The sequence below is a fragment of the Leptopilina heterotoma genome, unplaced genomic scaffold (assembly GCF_015476425.1).
Source record: "Leptopilina heterotoma isolate Lh14 unplaced genomic scaffold, ASM1547642v1 Lhet_26, whole genome shotgun sequence".
Classification (NCBI taxonomy): Eukaryota; Metazoa; Arthropoda; class Insecta; order Hymenoptera; family Figitidae; genus Leptopilina; species Leptopilina heterotoma.
In genome coordinates, this window is record NW_025110969.1 from 3,277,788 (window position 1) to 3,297,561 (window position 19,774).

The window sequence follows — 19,774 nt, forward strand, 5'->3', positions numbered from 1 at the left end:
CTGAGCATTACAGGCGTATGAGGTGGAACTTCCCCAGCGACTGTCTCTGCGGTCAAGGTGAGAAATCTCTAGTACATTTAATAAACGATTGCCCCTCACTTTCTCCGGGAAGACCTGGATTTTTTGGATATTTGAATGCTATAGATGGTAATTTTTCTACTCCTCTGCATGACCTTGATAAATACATATTTACACCTAATAAAGAACTAGTAATTGAAATTCACAAATTTTTCTATCAAGTACAAAATAACTACATTTAAATATATACACCTACATCCAACTTGATAAATGGTTATTTAAAAAAAATACATTTATATAGGATATAAATGAATAATTATGCAGAGCACTGCCATATTATTATAATACTTTAATTCACTATTTTGACTTATCTGTTTTGGCCCTTGCACACTTACCGATCACTTTTTACTCTATTCTCTTGAATTGAATTTTTTTCCAACTTAGTCTATCCTACTTAAATTGCTTGGCATGATTATTTGGGATCTTTGTGTGCATCGAACCTATAACTCTCGACTATGACTGAACACCACCACCAAGTGCATCCTAGTTACATCATGCAGTCCATAACATCTGCTTTATAACTTCTTCATTGTACAATACAATGTTAAGACTGTTTAAACGACTGCATTTATTTTCGTCTCATTGCCGTTCTTGTCAAGGATACCTCAAGAACCAAGCAATCATGGACGCGAGGACGGATGCTCTATAAGGGATGGTGGTCCCTCTCTACTCTACAACACTTGAAAAATCAATATTCCTTTCAATCAGTCCAGATTGTTAAAAAAAATTTTTTGCAATTGTTTAAACAAATTTAAAAAAAAATTTTTTTAATTTTTTTTATGAAAATATAAGTAATTTTAAGACAAAAATTACTCTTGGTTGTCTAAGTGTCAAGAATATATCCCCTAAATCTTAAATTGAATGCCTAAACCATTTACAAAAAATTCGACTTAATTCCTCGAAGATGATCGCCAAGTATACCCGTCATCGGCAACCTGGTTGTGCAAGTCAAAAAATAACTATGGATTATTGTAGAGTTTAGAATAATTTATTATTGTATCAGTTCTGAACTTGCATACAAAATTTCAGACCTCTAGGACATCCGGAAGTCTTTTAAATTAATTTTGAAAATTCCATAATTTGACTTTTGCAAAATAAATTGTTTATAACAATTACAGGGTTGTTTGAACAATTATTTAACCATGAAAATCGGATTCAGCATAAAAAAATACATAAAGAACTCATCATGTTAATTTAAAATGTAAAATGTTTCAAGAAATCTAATTTATTTGGATAGAAAACTTCCCTGGTTATAAAACCGGACAGATTTCGGACTAATCCGAAATTTGTCCGAAACAATGCGGTTTATGGTCAGGTTTCTGTCACCCGAAATTAATCCGGAAAAATCCGAATTCTATACGGTTTGTGAACAACTAGTGAATCCGGAGTTGGTCCGATGAAGTCCGAAATTAATATCAGTTAATTTTAACTAGTGAATCCGGAATTAGCCCGAAGCAATCAAAAATTAGTCCGGACAATTTAGTGAATGTTAATAAAAAAATAATTATGCAAGTTACACATATTAATTATTATTACTTTATGGTACATTCAACATATTTTTCGATTTACCTATCGCAATTTTATTTACCTTAACTTAAAATTTCTAACGCTTGGGGATTCGAACCTACACCTATCTAACATTATAACGCACCGAAGTCGAATACACTAACCACTATACCACGCTCGCATGGAAGTTCAAATTCATAATAGAATTTATGAAGTGCCACGAAAAGAAATGACAAGAAACTAACACATAATCAGTGTTAATTTTAATATTGAAACAAGATAATTAATAATACTAGTAAATTTGTAAAAACAAATTATGACTGCAGAATTAAATATTTTATTTACCATAAGTAAATACCCTGAATAAAAAGTAGGACCGATTTCGGACTAATCCGGAATTTATCCGCAACAGTACGGTTTATTGTGGAGTTTTTTCACCATGAATTAAGTTTGAAATCAATACCGTTTTTTATCACTATTGAATCCGCAATTAATCCGGTTTAGTCTGCAGTTAGTCAGATCATATGCGACTAGTAAATGCAGAAGTAATCCGGTTGGTTTAACCAGTAAATCCGCAGCTAATCCGAAACAGTCTGCTTATATACAGGTTTTTGTTCTATAATCATTCCGGATTAAGTCTTTGAATTGGATTGCATATGGATTGTTTTGGACTGTCTGTGGATTGTATATATTTACAAAGTCTTATAATAATAAGACTTCTTTTCGGACTGGGGTGTTTTGATCGGATATTATTCGGATTGACGCTGACTATTATAGAATTCTTTGCATACAGATTTTGGATTGTTCCAAACTTGTTTCGGATTAAATCTTTTAACTGGTTTAAATTTGGATTATTGCGGACTGATTTCGTATTCTTTACATATTGATTTCGGATTATTTCGTATTTATTTTAGATGAGTTTTTTGACGAACATAATTTCGGATTGTTGCGTAATAATTAAGGACTTAATTTAGACACTTAAGATTAACCCAGACTGATTTAGGACCGTCTATTACTGGATTCTTAGCATACATATTTAGGATTGTTTCGTATTTGTTTCGGAATATGATTTTACCACACTAATTCCGAATTGAAGCGGACTAATGTCGGATTCTTTGTGTACAGATTTCGGATTATTTCGTATTTGTTTCGGATTATACCTTTTAGATGGATTAAATCCGGATTGTTGCAGACAATTTTCGGATTTTTAGCATACAGATTTCGGATTGTTTCGTACTTCTTTTGGAATAGGACTTTGCCACATTTAATTTCAAATTGTTGCGGACTAATACCGGATTTCTAGCTTACAGAGTTCGGATTGCTCCGGACATTTTGCGGATTAAGTTTTTTTAACTAGATTAAACTCGGATTGTTGCGGACTGATTCCGTATTCTTTACATATTGATATCGGATAATTCCGTACTTATTTTAGAAGAATTCTTCACCGGTCATAAATTTGAATTGTTGCGGACTGATTACGGACTGAATTTGTAGACATTCAGGATTACTCCGGAGTGTTTTCGGATTCAGGTTTTCGTTCGGATTGATATCAGACTAGCGCGGATCATTTTCGGACCTTTTTCGTATAATTTTCGGAATAATCCGTACTAATCTGTCTGTAATTAATCCGAAATTTTTACCAGGGTTTAAACGCGTTTTTCTCGAAAAGTTGATTTTGGTAAGTACCTTTTCTCAGTCCCGGTCACAAATATGAAACAGAATGAAAATCTCTAATAAATTGTTTAAAAAATCAGTTTTTCTTGAGCGTCATGGTCTGGCTTTCTTGTCATGGTACGGCTTTTCTGTATTGAACAGCGTGTAACAACAGAGTGAAGCAATAATTGTGACGCGTCGCGAAGAAAAGCACCTAAGAAGCAAAAAATCGATTGTCGGATTATGATTGTTTCAGATAAATTAAAGATTACTTTTTAATTATCTGAACTCAAAATTAATTTTTATCAAATACTTATCTGAAATACTTTCGTAATAATGATTTACAAAACAGAAATTCTTGCTAAGAGTTGATTTTCTCTTTCCTTTTCTCCTCCTCCTGTAAAATTTTCGATATGCTTCTTAGGTGCTTTTCTTCGCGACGCGTCACAATTGTTAAACAATTGTAATTTGCAAAATAACATACAGATAATTATTATTTCATTTGCCTGTAAATATAACAGGTGCTTTCATTTTACCATGACTGGATGGTATAGCCGCAAAGTATATACAGATATATATAAAAATTATTTGTCTAAAAAATAGAAAAATTATAAATATTTTGTCCGGCCCACTCTTTAGATAAAAAATCTTAAGGTTTTGAATTTGTCCGCCCACTCGATTTTGAAACAGAAACAACTTTTGCAGCAGACAGACAAAGTGGTCCCTTAGATCATGTGGACGTCCACATATGTTGATATGAATGATATCGTTGATATGATGATCATCGCAAAGGCAGAATAGTCTCTTATCTCCATCCCCCACAGCACCGAAACTTTCTTAAAAATTTATTAAATATTTACTTGCAATATTCGTCATATTTAACTGAAAAGTTTAGTGAAAATTGTGTAAAGATTTAAATGTCCCGATTAAATAAATGTTTAGCTCGAAGCTTTCCTGAACATTTTCTGAACATGAAATTACATCTTCGCATAATTATAATTATAATTATGCGAAGATTTTATTGAAATGTTCAGGAAAGCTTCGCGCTAAACATTTATTTAATCGGGACATTTAAATCTGTACACAACTTTCAATAAACATTGCAATTAAATATTCCGAATATTGCAAGTAAATATTTAATAAATTTTTAGGAAAGTTTCGGTGCTGTGGGGGATTTCTACCTCTAGTGACACGAGTTCCTTTTGAACTAACCCAATGGGAAGATGGATTTTTACCATAGTTTTTGTAAGTTTCATAATTCTTTTTCAATTATTAATATATTTAGAAAACTCGCTTTCAACGATTCACCAACTTGAGTTTCCTATTTTTATATTCAAAACAGTAGTTTTGAAATATAAATCCATAATTATTATATTATGTTTTCCGATATTGAGAGAACTCACTCAGTATAATATATTTAAATAGTAATCTTTACAAAAATACCGTTATATCCTCGTTTGCTATTCGCTTTTTGTAAAATTCAGTATTATAATATCGAATTTTCCAAACTAAAGTTTCTCCGTGTAAGCACATTTGTTTGTTCTTACAGTATGTCAATTACTTAATGTTTTTTCAAGTATTTAACATATCATGAAATATCAACGAATTTGTACAAGATTTTTTTAAACGGATATTCATTTATGACCTATAAAAAGAAACGAATTATAGTTTTAAACTAAAATTGTAGCTTCAATTTTCTTAAGATATATATTTTGTATTACTTATATTTATGTAAAACTGCAAAAAGAAATTTTTCTTCTGACTAAACCAAATTACTTGACCTTGGATTTAAGATTATCTCTGGCATTTGAAAAATATTGTATATTACAATAAAAAAATATATTTTAAAAAATCCCAGTCGTTTTATCTGAACGAGGTTTAATAAAATACGTTAGTATATCTTGCGACGCAGTCGCAAATATAACTCTGATGCTCAATACTTTTAAAAAAAAGTGTTATACAGTGCTACCACTGAATCAGTCAGCGTTTATTTTCCGAGAGTAAAGGACAACTAAAAGATCAGCACAAAAAGAAATTTAATCTAATTTGTATACACGAATCGCGATTAATTAAAATTTCGAATTAACCTTCAAATTTTAATTCAGGATTAATTAATTAAATTAAGATGGAATTTTTGGAGCCAAACAGACCCATTCGGTGCACATGGACCCCGAACGCTTCAGACACACCTCATTCTTACTTCCGAAAGTAAGTATAATACAAAGAATTCTCTTAGATAAAGAATGCAACAATCATTATTATTATTATTACTACCAAATGTTACGCGAGCGGAACGTGATATTCAATTTTTTATTATTATTATTATGCAAGCATAAATTTTCAAAACAATTCAATTATTTTTATAAGTATACTTATTTTTATAAGTATATTAAAATTCATCACATGAATTAAATTATTTTTTATAAATAAATAATAAAATTCTTCTTAGGAATTTAATTATTTTCAATACAAAGAAACTCTAATATAATTGTTTAAAATAATTCAATATTATATCAATAAATTTAATAAAATTTGAATAGTAAAATTATTCATTACAATTATTAACAAAATCGATTAAATTTAAAAAATTAAAGAAATTTTTTGAAAGAATTCAATCATTCTCAAAACTTTTAATAGTGTATTAATTCTTCGAAAGAATATAATTTCTTTCTATACTTTAATAAAATTCTGAAAAGAATTTAGTTATTTTCTAAAAAGTAAAAAAAAAGATTTAATAAATAAATGTTTGATTTCAATTATTAAGAAACATGATTATTTTAAAACCTTGAAAGAAATTTTTCATTAAATTCAATTATTTTAAAAATTTTTAAATAAAATTATCAAAGAAACCCCATTATTTTAAAAAAATTAAAAAAAATTCTTCATAAGAATTTATTTAGGATTTTCAAAAATTTGAATAAAATTCTTTGTAGGAATTCAATTATGTATTCTAAAATTTTTTTATAAATACATACTTTGCAAGAATTGAATAATTTTCAATACATTAATTTTAAAATTCAAAATATTTAAAAAGTAAACAACAACTAACTTTAAACTTTTTCTGTATTTATAAAAAATTGATTAAGGATAACTTTATATAAAAATCCGCTTTGTCAATCTTATGTTTCTTATGAAAAAAAATTTCTATAAATAGATGAATTTCAAAAGATTTTGATTTTAAATTTTATAAAATTTCAATTTTTAATGGATTTAATTAGAAATTTTAATGAACTTATAGATTTTTAAAAAATTTTAATAATTCTAATTGTTATATATATTTCCACTGGAATTAAAATTTTTAATAATTTCAATGAAAAATCTAATCAAATCTATTATTGAATTATTTCTAAAAATTGCAACTGTAATTCTTCCAAAATTTAAATCAATTCTTATATAAGAATTTAATTATTTAAATACAAAAATAAATAATTTATGGAATAATTAATTATTTTAAAAAATCACAACTGTACCGCTCTTTATTGAGTTTTTGAAATTGGGGCTAAATTTCCTTACTTCACTTATTTTATTATTTACGAATTAACTGTCAAACTTCTGACATAACAATTCGAATTCGCAAAGAATTTTATTAAAAATTTTAAAAATTCTAATTAAATTCTTTTCAGGAATTTCTTTGAATTTTTTTAAAATAATAGAGTTTCTTTAATACCTAATTTGAATTGAAAATTTTGAAAGAAACTGAATTTTATAAAGAATAATTTTATTAACATTGTATTGAAAATAATTGAATTTCTTAGAAAAATTTTATTATTTATGAAAAATAATTTAATTCTTGCGAAGAATTTTACTATTTATAAAAATAATTCAATTAACTTTTAAAATAAATTTTAAGTAAATATTTGAAAATAATTAAATTCTTTCGTGAAATTTTATTAAAGTTGTTTTGTAAATAATTAAATTTCTGTAAAGAATTTGATTAAAATTAAATATATTCAAAATAATTAAATTCATCAGAAAAATTTTATTATTTATGAAAACAATTAAATTATTGCGAAGAATTTTACTATTTGTAAAAATAATTGAAATGTTTCGAAGAATTTATTAAGATTTTAGTAAATGTGAAATAATTTTAAAATAAAAAATTTTGTAATTTGCATAAAAATAAAAAAAGGATGCATGCGCCTGCGAAGGTCAGATGTATCAGTACACGAATCATCCAATCATATATGTATCATTTAAAGAGAATGAAAAAATGTTAGGCAATTTATATTGCACCTTTGTAGATTTATAGCTAAATATAAATTATGTTAGTAAAGTGATATATTATAGAAGGGAATTATATATAGTTTCCTCCTCTGATTCTCTTGAAAAATAATGTGCGAATTTCGATTTTTAGACCTCGAATCAGAAAATTTTTTTTTGATTTAAATCGAATCAAAGAATTAGAAATTGTATTCAGTTCAATAAATAGAATTATCATTAATTTGAATTAATTAAATGTCTAGAACAATAACTATAAAAAATAAGCAATAATTATATTACACTCATAGAAAAATTTTATTCAATTCAAATATAATTCATTTGAATTATAAGCAAAGTACCTATATTTTTTTCAAAGTCTACAAATATCGCTCAATTCTAAACCTTTTCAATTCCAGGGTTGGCACAAAAATTTAATTTTGTTTTTCCCTGAAAGAAAAATTTTCAAAACCTTCAAATTATTAAACCTATTAAAATTTAATAATTTTTAAGAATTCATGATTTGTAATAATTTAAAATTCCATAAAATTTTTTTCGAAAAAAATTAAATTATTTCCAAAAATTTTTTAAAAATCCTTCGCAAGAATTCAAATATTTTGACAATTAATATAATTTTTCACATCAATTCAATTATTTTCATAAATAATAAATAAATTATTTATTTAATTATTTTCAAAAATTTTGTACAAAAATTCAATTACATTTTTCATAAATAATGAAATTCTTAGAAAGACAGAAATTAACAATTATCAATTATTTTTAACAATTTTTGCAAAAATTCCTAGAAAATTTTCAAAATCATTTGTGTACAATTCATCAATGTGACGAAATTTTAATTATTCGAAAATTTTTCTATTGAATATTTAGAAAATAAAAAATTAAAAAAAATTCACAAAAAAAGTTGAATAAAACTTTTTCAAAATCTATCATTTTAACTGAAATTCATTTTTAAAACAATTTTTAATAGAAAAATAATTTATTGAATAAATGAATGTCTCTCAAAATTAAATTCTCATAAATAATTCGGGTAAAATTGTATTAAAAATAATTAAAATTCTATTCTGAGTTTTATTATTCATGAAAATTATTTAATCTCTATAAAAAATTTTATTATTTCTGAAAATAATTAAAATAATGAAATTATTGCGAAGAAAATTATAAAAAATTTGTAAATAATTGAATTCTTGTGAAATTTTATGTATTATTTTATAAAAATAAAATAAAGAGGCCCGTATGCTTCTTAAATAAATAAATAAAATAATTACATGTTTGCGTAGAATTTTATCAAAAATTTTTTTAAATAATTGAATTCTTACCCGAAGAACTTTATTAATTTTTTTTTAAATAATTAAATTCTAGCGCTGAATTTTATAAAAATCTTTTTAAATAATTAAATTCTTTTGAGGAATTTTCAATACAATTTTTAAGAATAAATACAAATATTAAAATTGCATTAAAAATAATTGTATTCTTAAAAAGAATTTAAATATTTATGAAAATAATTGAATTATTGCGAAGAAATTTATAAAAAAATTTAATTGTATTCCTGTAAAATTTTAATTATTTATTAAAATGATTAATAGTTTGCGTAGAATTTAATTAAATTTTTTTTAAATATTTGAATTATTTTGGAAAATTTTATTGAAATAGTAGATAATGAAAACTGAAAAAAAAATTTTGAAAATAATTAAAATTTTGCTATAAATTTTACGAAAATTTTTGAAAATAATTGAATTTTGGAAAAGAATTTTATTATTTATGAAGGTAATTGAAATTTTGACGAGAATTGAAAAAAGATTTTGAACATAATTGAATTTCTGAGAAGAATTTTATTACTTTTAAAAATAATTGAATTTCTGTAATCATTTGTAATTTCTCTAAAATTCAATTTTTTTGTATTTTCAATTAAAATTCTTCCATAAATCCATGATTTTTAATAATTAATTAAATTTATATTAAAAAGTTAAATAAAAATATGTTCAGAAGAATTTGGTTTATTATAATATTTCAAAAATCTAAGTTCTTTTAATTCTAATTAGATTCATTAAAAATTGAAATTTTCTGAAATCTTGAATTAAAACCTTTTGAAGTTAATTTATTTATGAAAATTGTAAACGCAAATCTTTTAAAATTGAATTAATTTAAAAATATTTAAATATAATTATTCATTAAATAATTTCTAAGTAATTATTTTGTAATAGTTCTTTCAAGAATTAAGTTATTTATAAAGAAATTATTGTCAAAAATATAATAATTGAAGAGTTTGTATTAGAATTCATGGTAATGCCATAGTTTATGAGTCAAACAAAAAAGAAACCAAAATTCATAACTTTCTCATAAATTATAAAAATTTAATTTTTTCCAGTATGACTTTTCCCTAAATTCCCTGATCTGTTTCAGCCAAATGGATAAAAAGAAAATATTACCAAATGTTTTGGAAGCAATGGGAGATACTCCAATGATTCGTTTGAACAAAATTCCCAAATTACATGGAATTGAATGCGAAATGCGTAAATAACTCTGTGATAATTTAAACTAATAAAATTTAATTAAAAAATTATTAAAAATTAAAAAATTTTAAAAAAAAAAATTTTTAATTTTAATTTTTTTAATTTTAAAAAAAAATTTTAATTGAAATTATTTCAAGACTGCTTAATATATAATTGAAAAAAATTATTAATTTTTAGTGGTAAAATGTGAATTCCTGAATCCTGGGGGTTCAGTGAAAGACAGAATCGCTTTCAGAATTGTTAAAGAAGCTGAGGAAAAAGGCTTGATAAAGCCAGGGTACACCTTAATTGAAGCATCGAGTGGAAATACAGGAATTGCAGCAGCGATGGTAGCTTCTGTAAAAGGGTACAAGTGCATTATTATAATGCCGAGTTTTATATCAACCGAGAAGCAAGCGATAATTGAAGCTCTAGGAGGTCAAGTCTTAAGATGTCCAATGACAGCTGCATGGGATGGTCCAGAGGGAGTTTTCGCCGTTGCCGAAAGACTGAATAAGGAGATTCCAACTAGTTTTATACTCAATCAGGTAAAATGTTACAAAAAATCAAAATTAAATTCTATTAAAGTCAAAAAAACTTAAAATGAAAATTCTATAAAATTGAAGGAAAATTCAGGGAAAGTAGAATTGGTCAGGGAAAAATCAGAGATTATTTATTAAAAGTACTGGAAAAAATTAAATTTTTAAAATCCAAATCCAAGAAAATTCTAAATTCTTATGCCTTTTTTGTTTGCCCAAAATAAAATATGCAAAATTATCACGAATTTTAATAAAAAAACCTTCAATTTTCTATATCTATTTCTGACTTTAATTTCTTTTTAAATAACTTACTTCTTGAAAAACTATCATAAAATTATTATACTTAGAAATTATTTTATGAATAATTTTACTTAAATATTTCAAAATTAATTGAATTTTAAAAAAGTTGCGTTTACAATTTTTATAAATAGATCAACTTCAGAAATTTTTAATTTGAAATTTTAGAAAATTTCAATTTTAAATTAATTTAATTAGAATTTTAAAGAACTTAAAGAATTTTTGAAAAATTTTAATAAATCAAATTCTTCTGAAATTAGTTAAATTTTTGAAAATATATTTAATTAATTATTACAAATAATGGATTTACTGAAGAATTTTAGTTTAAAACACTAAAAAAAATTGAATTTTGGAGAAGTTACAAATGATTACAGAAATTCAATTATTTTCAAATGTAATAAAATTTAAAAATGAATTTTGGTTAAAATTTTAAATAATAATTGAATATTAAAAGCATTATAGCGTGATTTTTTTATAAGTAATTGAATTTTGAAAATGTTTCAGATTCAAATCTTTGAAAATCTGAATATTTTATACTTTGAACTATCAATTCTGTACAATTAATTATGTTTTATGGAAAAGCTTAATTGAATTTTTTTATATATATTATGAATCTTTTATTAAATATTTTGATATTATTTCAAAAATTTTAACACATTTCTTCAAAAGAATTTAATTGTCTTGATAAATATCAAAATTGTTCCTAGAAATTCAATTATTTTCAGGTATTTTAATAAAATTCTTGGTAAAATTCAATTATTTTCGAAAGTAATAAAATTCTTCTCGCAAAAATCTAAATATTATCAAAAAAAATTTTTTTTTAAATCTAAGATTTCAATTATCTGAAAATGCAAAATTCTTCGCCAAAATTCAATTATTTCCAAAAATTTCCTCAATTCAATGATTTGCAATAAATACTATTTTAATAAAATTTCCCAAATTTACTGCTGGAATTAATAAATTATTTAAAATAGAATTTAGATAAATTTTTTCAAAAGAAATTGAATTCTAGTTAAAAATTTACATAATAATTGAATATTGAAAGCATTATTGCATTTAATTTTTAGAAATAAATGAATTTTGAAAAGGTTTAAGGGGAATTTTAATAAAACTCTTATTCGTGGAAATTCAATTATTTTCAAAAATTTTAATAACATTCTTGATAAAATTTCAATTATTTTAAAAAGTTTTCCTCAGTTTAATGATTTTTAATGTCTATTATATACAAACATTTAATTATTTTCATAAATAATAAAAATTTCACAGTAATTCAATTATTTACAAATTTTTTATAAATTTCATCTTAATAATTATATTATTTTCATAAATAATCAAACTCATCGCAGAATTTTAATTATTTTTAGTACAATTTTAATTAAATACTTCGAAAAATGTAATTATTTTTAAAAATGTTATTAATATTCGTCGAAAGAATTCAATTATTTAAAAATTTGTTGATAAAATTCTTTATAGGAATTGAATTTGAAGAAACTGTAAGGGTGGAATTTGCAACATAGAATTTTACCAAAGAAAAATAAAACGTCACAAATTTACATCTCGACCCGTTACTCCGAAACTAACTTCACCACAACAAAATCTTCACAAATCTCATCGGGGAGTTCCTCTTCTCCAAGCTGCGATGTAAAAACAACTTTGTCAATGGACCATTCCTTTTTACACAAATGACCGTTGAGACGCTACCAAATTATAACGACTTTGGCACTCTCAACCGTTTACAGCACAAACAAAAAAAAAGAAATAAAACACTAAAAACTCTTAATTCATAAAAATAAAACCCATTTATTAATTAAACCAAATAAACTCTAAATTAAATAACAAAATATAAAATAAAATATCTTTAACAAAAATCTTGATAATTGACACTAGTCAAAAACCACGTCGCGACTACTTGAACCTCTGCAAGTAAGTGACAAGCAAGTGTAAATCCGATCTCCTCATCACCGGTTGGCTTCCTCATCATATTTTGCTTCTTCCTTTTTCCTATGGAAAATTGGGAAAAACCCTTCTTTCTTATCCCCACTGTACAGCACCTAAAATGGTCTTGGAAAGGGTCATTGGTCATGTGACGGTCTCTGGCAATTAATCATGCGCGAAATCATTTAAATTCAGATTTCACGAATGACACAGGTCTCGGGTCGCTGAACCAAGGACACACACAAGGGACTTGACAAGAAAACAAGACAAAACTATGATAAGAGAGAGAACGACGAACAACTTACTATAATGAAATTTACTTTTCCTACACACGACAGATTTGGAGAAATAAGTAACGATTCACCTCGTTACAAAACATTCAATTATTCAATAAATTATTTATTTTTTAATTTAAATAATTGAATTCTTCTAGAATTTTCTAATAAAAATTGATTTAAAAAATGAATTTCAGTTAAAAGTTTAGATTATAATAATTGAATATTAAAATCATTAGCATTAATTTTTAGAAAGAATTGAATTTTGAAAATGTTTTAGATAAAAATCTTTGAAAATTTGAATTTTTCGTACTTTTAACTAACAATATTCCGTAGAATTAATTTTTTTAAAAAAGTTTAATTGAATTTTTTTGAAATTTCAAGTTTTTATTTTCTAATATTACGTTGATTTAGGGAAGAATTTTAGTTAAAAATTGTAGAAAATTATAATTGAATTAAAATTATGAAAATAATTTTGAGGAAATTACAGTAACAATATTCTCTATTCTTATAATACCTATAAAATTATGATTTTATCACTCGGTTATCTTTAATTATTGTAAAATATGAAGAAATAGATATGAAGAGATCGATATCTTCATGTTTTATAATAATATTCTTATAAGTTGTTAAATTTAAAAAAGGTTTAAAATCGAAATTTTTTAATATCTTAATTGCTGTGGAAAAATAATAATAATGATAAAATATTTATTTAAAAATGCAGTTTTTGTTGTTTTCGAATAATTTTACAATTAGAGAAATTTCTAAATAAATGTAATAGAACATTTTTTTAAATATCTAATCATTTTTAGAGAGAATCCAGGGCTCGGATCGTCTTTAAGACGCAAGAAAAGTCGCTTTAGTCGCATAAATTTACAACAAAAGTCACGAAAAGTCACATAAAATTTCCGAAAAAGTCAAAAAAAAAGTCGCATTAAATCTTTAGAAAAAAACGACAGAAAGAAAACGCAAAATTGTAAAAAAAAATCACATTTCTTGACAACAGATACATTAATATCAAACAATCCGGAATAAAACTTTAAAAAATTTAATAAAATTCATAGCAAAATCTAATTAGGTATTTTTAACATTTTTTTTTTAAACTCTCTTTAAAATGTCAATTATTGTTATAAATAATAAAATTCTTCTCCGAAATTCAATTATTTAAAAAAAATTTTAATAAAATTCTTCTCTGAAATTCAATTATTTTCAAAAGTACGAAAATTCTTTAAAGAAATTCAATTATATTCAAAATTTTTTTTTAATTTTTCGTCAAAATTTTATAAATAATAAAATTCATCATAAAAATTTAATCATTTTCAAAAGTTCTGATAAAATTCTTTGCAAAATTCAATTATCTTCAAAAGTACGAAAATTCTTTAAAGAAATTCAATTATGTTTATAAATATCAAAATTCTTATGCAAAATTCAATTACTTTAAAAAAAATCTGTTAAAAATTTCAATTATCTTTGTGAATAACAAAATTCTTCTCTAAAATTCAATTATTTGCAAAGAATTTAAATAAAATTCTTGTCAAAATTTCAAGTATCTTTATAAATAATAAAATTCATTCTAGAAATTCAATTATTTTCAAAGGTAATAAAATTCATTCTAGAAATTCAATTATTTTCAAAATTTCCTTTAAATTTCTCGTCAAAATTATCATTATCTTCATAAATAATAAAATTCATCCTGGAAATTTAATTATTTTCAAAAGTTCAGCCAAAATTCTTTGCAAAATTCAATTATCTTCAGAAGTAAGAAAATTCTTGGCAGAAATTAAATTAATTTCAAAATTTTTTTTAAAATTCTTCTCAAAATTTCAATTATGTTTATAAATATCAAAATTCTTCTGCTATAATTCAATTAATTTTAAACATTTTTAAAAAAATCTGTTCAAAATTTCAATTATCTTTGAGAGTAATAAAATTCTTCTCTGAAATTCAATTATTTGCAAAAATTTTAATAAAATTCTTTGTCAAAATTTAAATTATCTTTATATTTAATAAAATTCATCCTAGAAATTCAATTATTTTTAATTTTTTTTTTTTAATTTCTCGTCAAAATTTTAATTATCTTCATAAATAATAACAATTTTTTTAAATTCTCCTCAAAATTTCAATTATCTTTGTAAATATCAAAATTCTTCTGCAAAATTCAATTACTTACTAATGTTTTATAAATTTCTTCCCAATAATTCAATTATTTTCATAAAAAATAATAAAAAAATTTTTTTTATAAAAGTCTTATAATATAAAATAATGATTTTAGCACTCGATCCTCTTTAATTATTATAAAACAGGAAGACATCGATTGCTCCGAGTCGAAGACTCGGAGTGATCGAGTTCTTCATGTTTTATAACAATTTTTCATAAGTTGTTTAATTTCAAAAAGGTTTGAATTTGAATCTTTTGAAAAATTTTAATTCCTATGGAAAAATAATAATTAAATATTTATTTAAAAAAGAAGTTATTGATGTTTTCGAAAAATTTAAAAGAAATTTGTAAATAAATGTAACAGAACATTTTTTTGACTCAAACTTTTTCCTTTAAATTTAAAAAAAAAATTTTAATTTCAGTCGCATTTTACTAAAAAAAATTTTGAAAAAGTCGATTAGTTGCATTTTTTCACAAAAAAGTCGAAAAAAGTCACATTTCCTGAGAAAAGTCGAAAAAAGTCGAAATAGTCGCACAATCCGAGCCTTGAGAATCAAAATTTTCTTTAGAGTCAGGGAAGAAGTGAAAATTTTTTCTGGAAATGAGGGAAAAGTTAGGGAAAAATAAAATAATTTTTATGATCATAGTTTACAAACACTGGGAACGCTTTGGCTCATTATGATACGACAGGAATGGAAATTTTTGAGCAAACAGAAGGAAAAATTGACTATCTTGTCGCTGGATCTGGAACTGGAGGAACTCTCACAGGTATTGCTCGAAAACTCAAAGAATTATCTCCAGAGACGAAAATTGTTGGAGTCGATCCGGAGGGCAGTGTGGTTGCAGAACCTCCAGAATTAAACGATCCAACAATTACCTGGGAAATGGAAGGAATCGGGTAAATAATTTTTTTTTTAAATTAAAGAAAAAAAGTTTTAATTTCTCATTTAGCAAGAGAAAATTATCTCTGGTCTTTATATGAAAATAACAGGCCTCGGATCGACTTTAAGCTTATGACGCAAAAAAAAGTAATTTTATTTTCTATTTCTTTTTCCTGATTTCCAGAAAAGTTATTAAATTTTCTAAAAGTTTCCGATACAATCTAATATAAATGAAATTTCTTGTAATTGATTAAAAAATCTAAAAATTAAAAAAAAATTCTAAAAATTGTATTAATTTTATTTTTTTGCAATATAGATACTATTTTGTACCGACGAGTCTGGACAGAAGAATAATTGATTTTTGGATAAAGAGTAACGATCGTGATTCGTTCTTAACAGCTCGAAGTCTCATTCATGACGAGGGTTTACTTGTCGGTGGAAGTAGTGGAGCAATTATGTCATCAGCAATTAAAGTGGCAAAAAAATTACCGAAAGATAAGCGTGTCGTGGTTTTATTACCAGACGGAATTCGAAATTACTTGACAAAATTTGTCTCTGACGATTGGATGGAGTATCATGGATTCATAGTGAGTTGAAAACATTTTTTTCCTCTATGAATAAAACTAGAAATAAACGAAAAAAAACTCAGGGTTGACAAAAAAATTTAATTTTCTTTTTCCCTGACTTTTCCCTGATTTCCAGAAAAAATTTTCACTTTTTCCAGTGAAGAATTTTATTTTTTAGGAAAATAATTGAAATCCTGTGAAGAATATTATTATTTATGAAAGTAATTGAATTCATGCAAAGAATTTAATTATATTTCTTTTAAATAATTGAATTCCTCCGAGGAATTTTATTATTTTGGAAAATAATTGAATTCTTGCAACGAATTTTATTACATATTTTAAAAAATTTGAATTCTTTTGAGAAATTTTATTAAAATAGTAGATTTTGAAAATATTTGAATTTCAGCAAAGAATTTCATTTTTTGTGAAATGTAATTGAATTTTGGCAAAAAATTTTTGAAAATAATTACATTTTTCGAGGAATTTATTTCAAATTGTGTTAAAAATAATTGAAAACCTTTGAAAAATTGTATTATTTATGAAAATAATTGAATTCTTACAACGAATTTTATTACATTTTTTTAAATAATTGAATTCATGTGAAAAATTGCATTACTTGTAAAAATATTTAAATTCTTGTAAAGGATTTTTTTTTTAATTTTTGTAAATTATTTAATTTTTTTTTTTTTTGAAAATTTTATAGATATATATAAATTATTATAAAACATAAAAATATCAATTATAACTCCGAGTCTTCGAATCGGATCGATTTCTTCATGTTTTATAATAAATACAAGATGACAGAATGCTTTTAATATTCAATTATAATTTTAAATTTTAAGTTAAATTCATTTTTTAATCAATTTTTATTAGAAAATTCTAGAAGAATTCAATTAATTAAATACAAAAACAAATAATTTATTGAATAATTAAATATTTCTTAAAATTGAATTTTTATGAAGAAATTTATTAAAATTTTTAAAAATAATTGAATTCTTTCGGAGAATTTAAAAAAAAAATTTAAGAATAATTGCAACTTTCTATCATTTTATTTAAAATTGTATAATAAATAATTGAAATTCTGCGATAAGTTTTGTTATTTATAAAAATAATTTAATTCTTGCAAGGAATTGTATTAAAAATTTGTTTAAAGAATTGAATTCATGTGAAGAATTCTATTTCTGAAAATAATTGAATTCCGGAGAAAAATATTATTTATGAAAATAATTAATTTCTTGTAAAGAATTTAATTCAATTTGTTTTAAATAACTAAATTTCTCAGAATTTTTAAAGATTTCTTGAAAATAATTAGATTCCATCGAGAAATTTCATTAAAAAATTAAAAATAATTTAAATCTGACGAAGAATTTTATTAAATTTTTTTTTAATAATTGAATTCCTGTGAAAAATTTTCTTTTTAAAAAGAATTGAATTCTCGAGAAGAATTTTATTAAAATATCTTAAATAATTGAATTGCTTGGAAGAATTTTATTTTTGACGAAAATAATTGAATTATTTCGAAGATTTTTACTAACATTTTTGACAATAATTGTATATTTTACGAAAATAATAAAATTGAATTTTATGATCAATTTTATTATAATCTTTCAAATTTATAAAGCAGTTTATCAAAATTTTTTTAAATAATTGAATTCCCATAAAATTATGTATTATTTGTCAAAATAATTGAATTCTTAAGAAGAATTGTATTGAAAATAATTGAATTTTATAGAAAAATTTTATTATCTACATCTTGTAAAGAATTTCGTCAACATTTTTTTAAATAATAGAATTTTTAAAAGAATTTTATTAAAATTTTTTGAAATAATTGAATTTCGAAGAATTTTATTATTTATAAAGATAATTAAAATTTTAAAGGGGATTTTTAAAAATTTTTGAACATAATTGAATTTTTGCGAAGAAGTTTATCACGTTTGAAAATACCTAAATGAATTTCGGTAATCAGTTGTTTTTTAAATTTCTATTTAAATTCATTAAAAATTGCTATTTTCTAAAATTTTAAATTGAAACCTTTGAAGTTCATCTATTTATGAGGATTGTAAACGCAACTCTTTTGGAATCCAATAATTAATTTTGAAATTTTTAAGTAAAATTATTCACTAAATAATTTCTAAATACAATAATAATTTTATGATAGTTCTTGAAGAATTAAGTTATTTAAAAAAAATTATTGTTAGAAATTGAAAAAATTGAAGGTTTTGTATTAGAATTCTTGGCAATTTCATAGTTTATGAGGCAAACAAAAAAGACACTCCAAAATTCAGAATTTTTTTATAGATTCTAAAAATTTAATTTTTTCCAGTACTTTTAATAAAAATCCCTGAATTCTCTGACCTGTGGCAACCCTGGAACTTTAAGAAAAAAATAATTAAAAATCCTTAAAAAATACAATTTTTTTTAATTTCAAGAATACAAAAATTTAATTTTTGAAATTATTTTCAGGATCCCCCCGAACCCATCGAGAAAAATCGCTGGTGGTGGAATCTTCCAGTTTCTAAAATGCAATTAATCAAACCAATATTTTTACGAAATGGTGCGACATGCAAAGAGACAATTGATATTTTACAAAAATCAACGATTCATCAAATTCCGGTTCTAATGGAGAAAAATAAAGTTAAGGGAATTATTACACTCAATGAAATTCAAAGTAATTTGATTCAAGGCCAAATGGATGATGATGATCCAGTGGAGAATATAATGCTAACGAAATTCCCAAAACTCGAAAGTTCAGCTACACTTGGCAGACTTTCCCGAATTCTAAAAAATGAACAATTTGCCATTATTCTAAACAACAATGAATTCGTGGGAGTGGCCAGACAAATAGATTTGTTGAATTTTATCAAAAAATAATGCTGATCATTAAAATTTACTTGTGATATTTTTTGCTTCCATATACATATATATTTTACTATTATTTCTGCACAATTTAATTAAAGCAGTATTATCAACAGAAAATTTTATTTTTTAAAAAAGAAATAATTATGACAAAATAAAAAATTCGAGAAAAATTTAATTGAAAAAGAGGAAATTTAGTTGAAAAGAAGCAATCTTTTTAATTGTTAAAAAAAAACATTTTTATGACGGTGATGAAAAATTATTGCAATTATTTTTGAACGAATTTAAAATAAATTAAAATAATATAATATTTTGTACAATATT

General features: G+C 23.6%; 1 protein-coding gene across 1 annotated transcript; it reads left to right on the top strand.

The window, feature by feature from the left end:
• Positions 1–5,131: 5,131 nt before the first annotated feature.
• LOC122503341 (cystathionine beta-synthase-like) lies at positions 5,132–19,480 on the top strand. The gene is made up of 6 exons (XM_043613843.1): positions 5,132–5,445; positions 9,856–9,965; positions 10,143–10,492; positions 15,795–16,045; positions 16,345–16,615; positions 19,058–19,480. Exons 1-6 carry the CDS (start codon positions 5,363–5,365, stop codon positions 19,463–19,465), a joined length of 1,473 nt encoding a protein of 490 aa, XP_043469778.1. The 5' UTR covers positions 5,132–5,362; the 3' UTR covers positions 19,466–19,480.
• The last annotated feature ends 294 nt before the right edge of the window (positions 19,481–19,774 follow it).

Excerpts from the sequence above, each read along its gene's own strand:
- LOC122503341 (XM_043613843.1), top strand. The coding sequence starts at position 5,363 with ATGGAATTTTTGGAGCCAAACAGACCCATTCGGTGCACATGGACCCCG. Across the intron at positions 9,966-10,142 it reads TGGAATTGAATGCGAAATGC|TGGTAAAATGTGAATTCCTG; the intron begins GTAAATAACTCT and ends ATTAATTTTTAG. Across the intron at positions 16,046-16,344 it reads TGGGAAATGGAAGGAATCGG|ATACTATTTTGTACCGACGA; the intron begins GTAAATAATTTT and ends TTTGCAATATAG.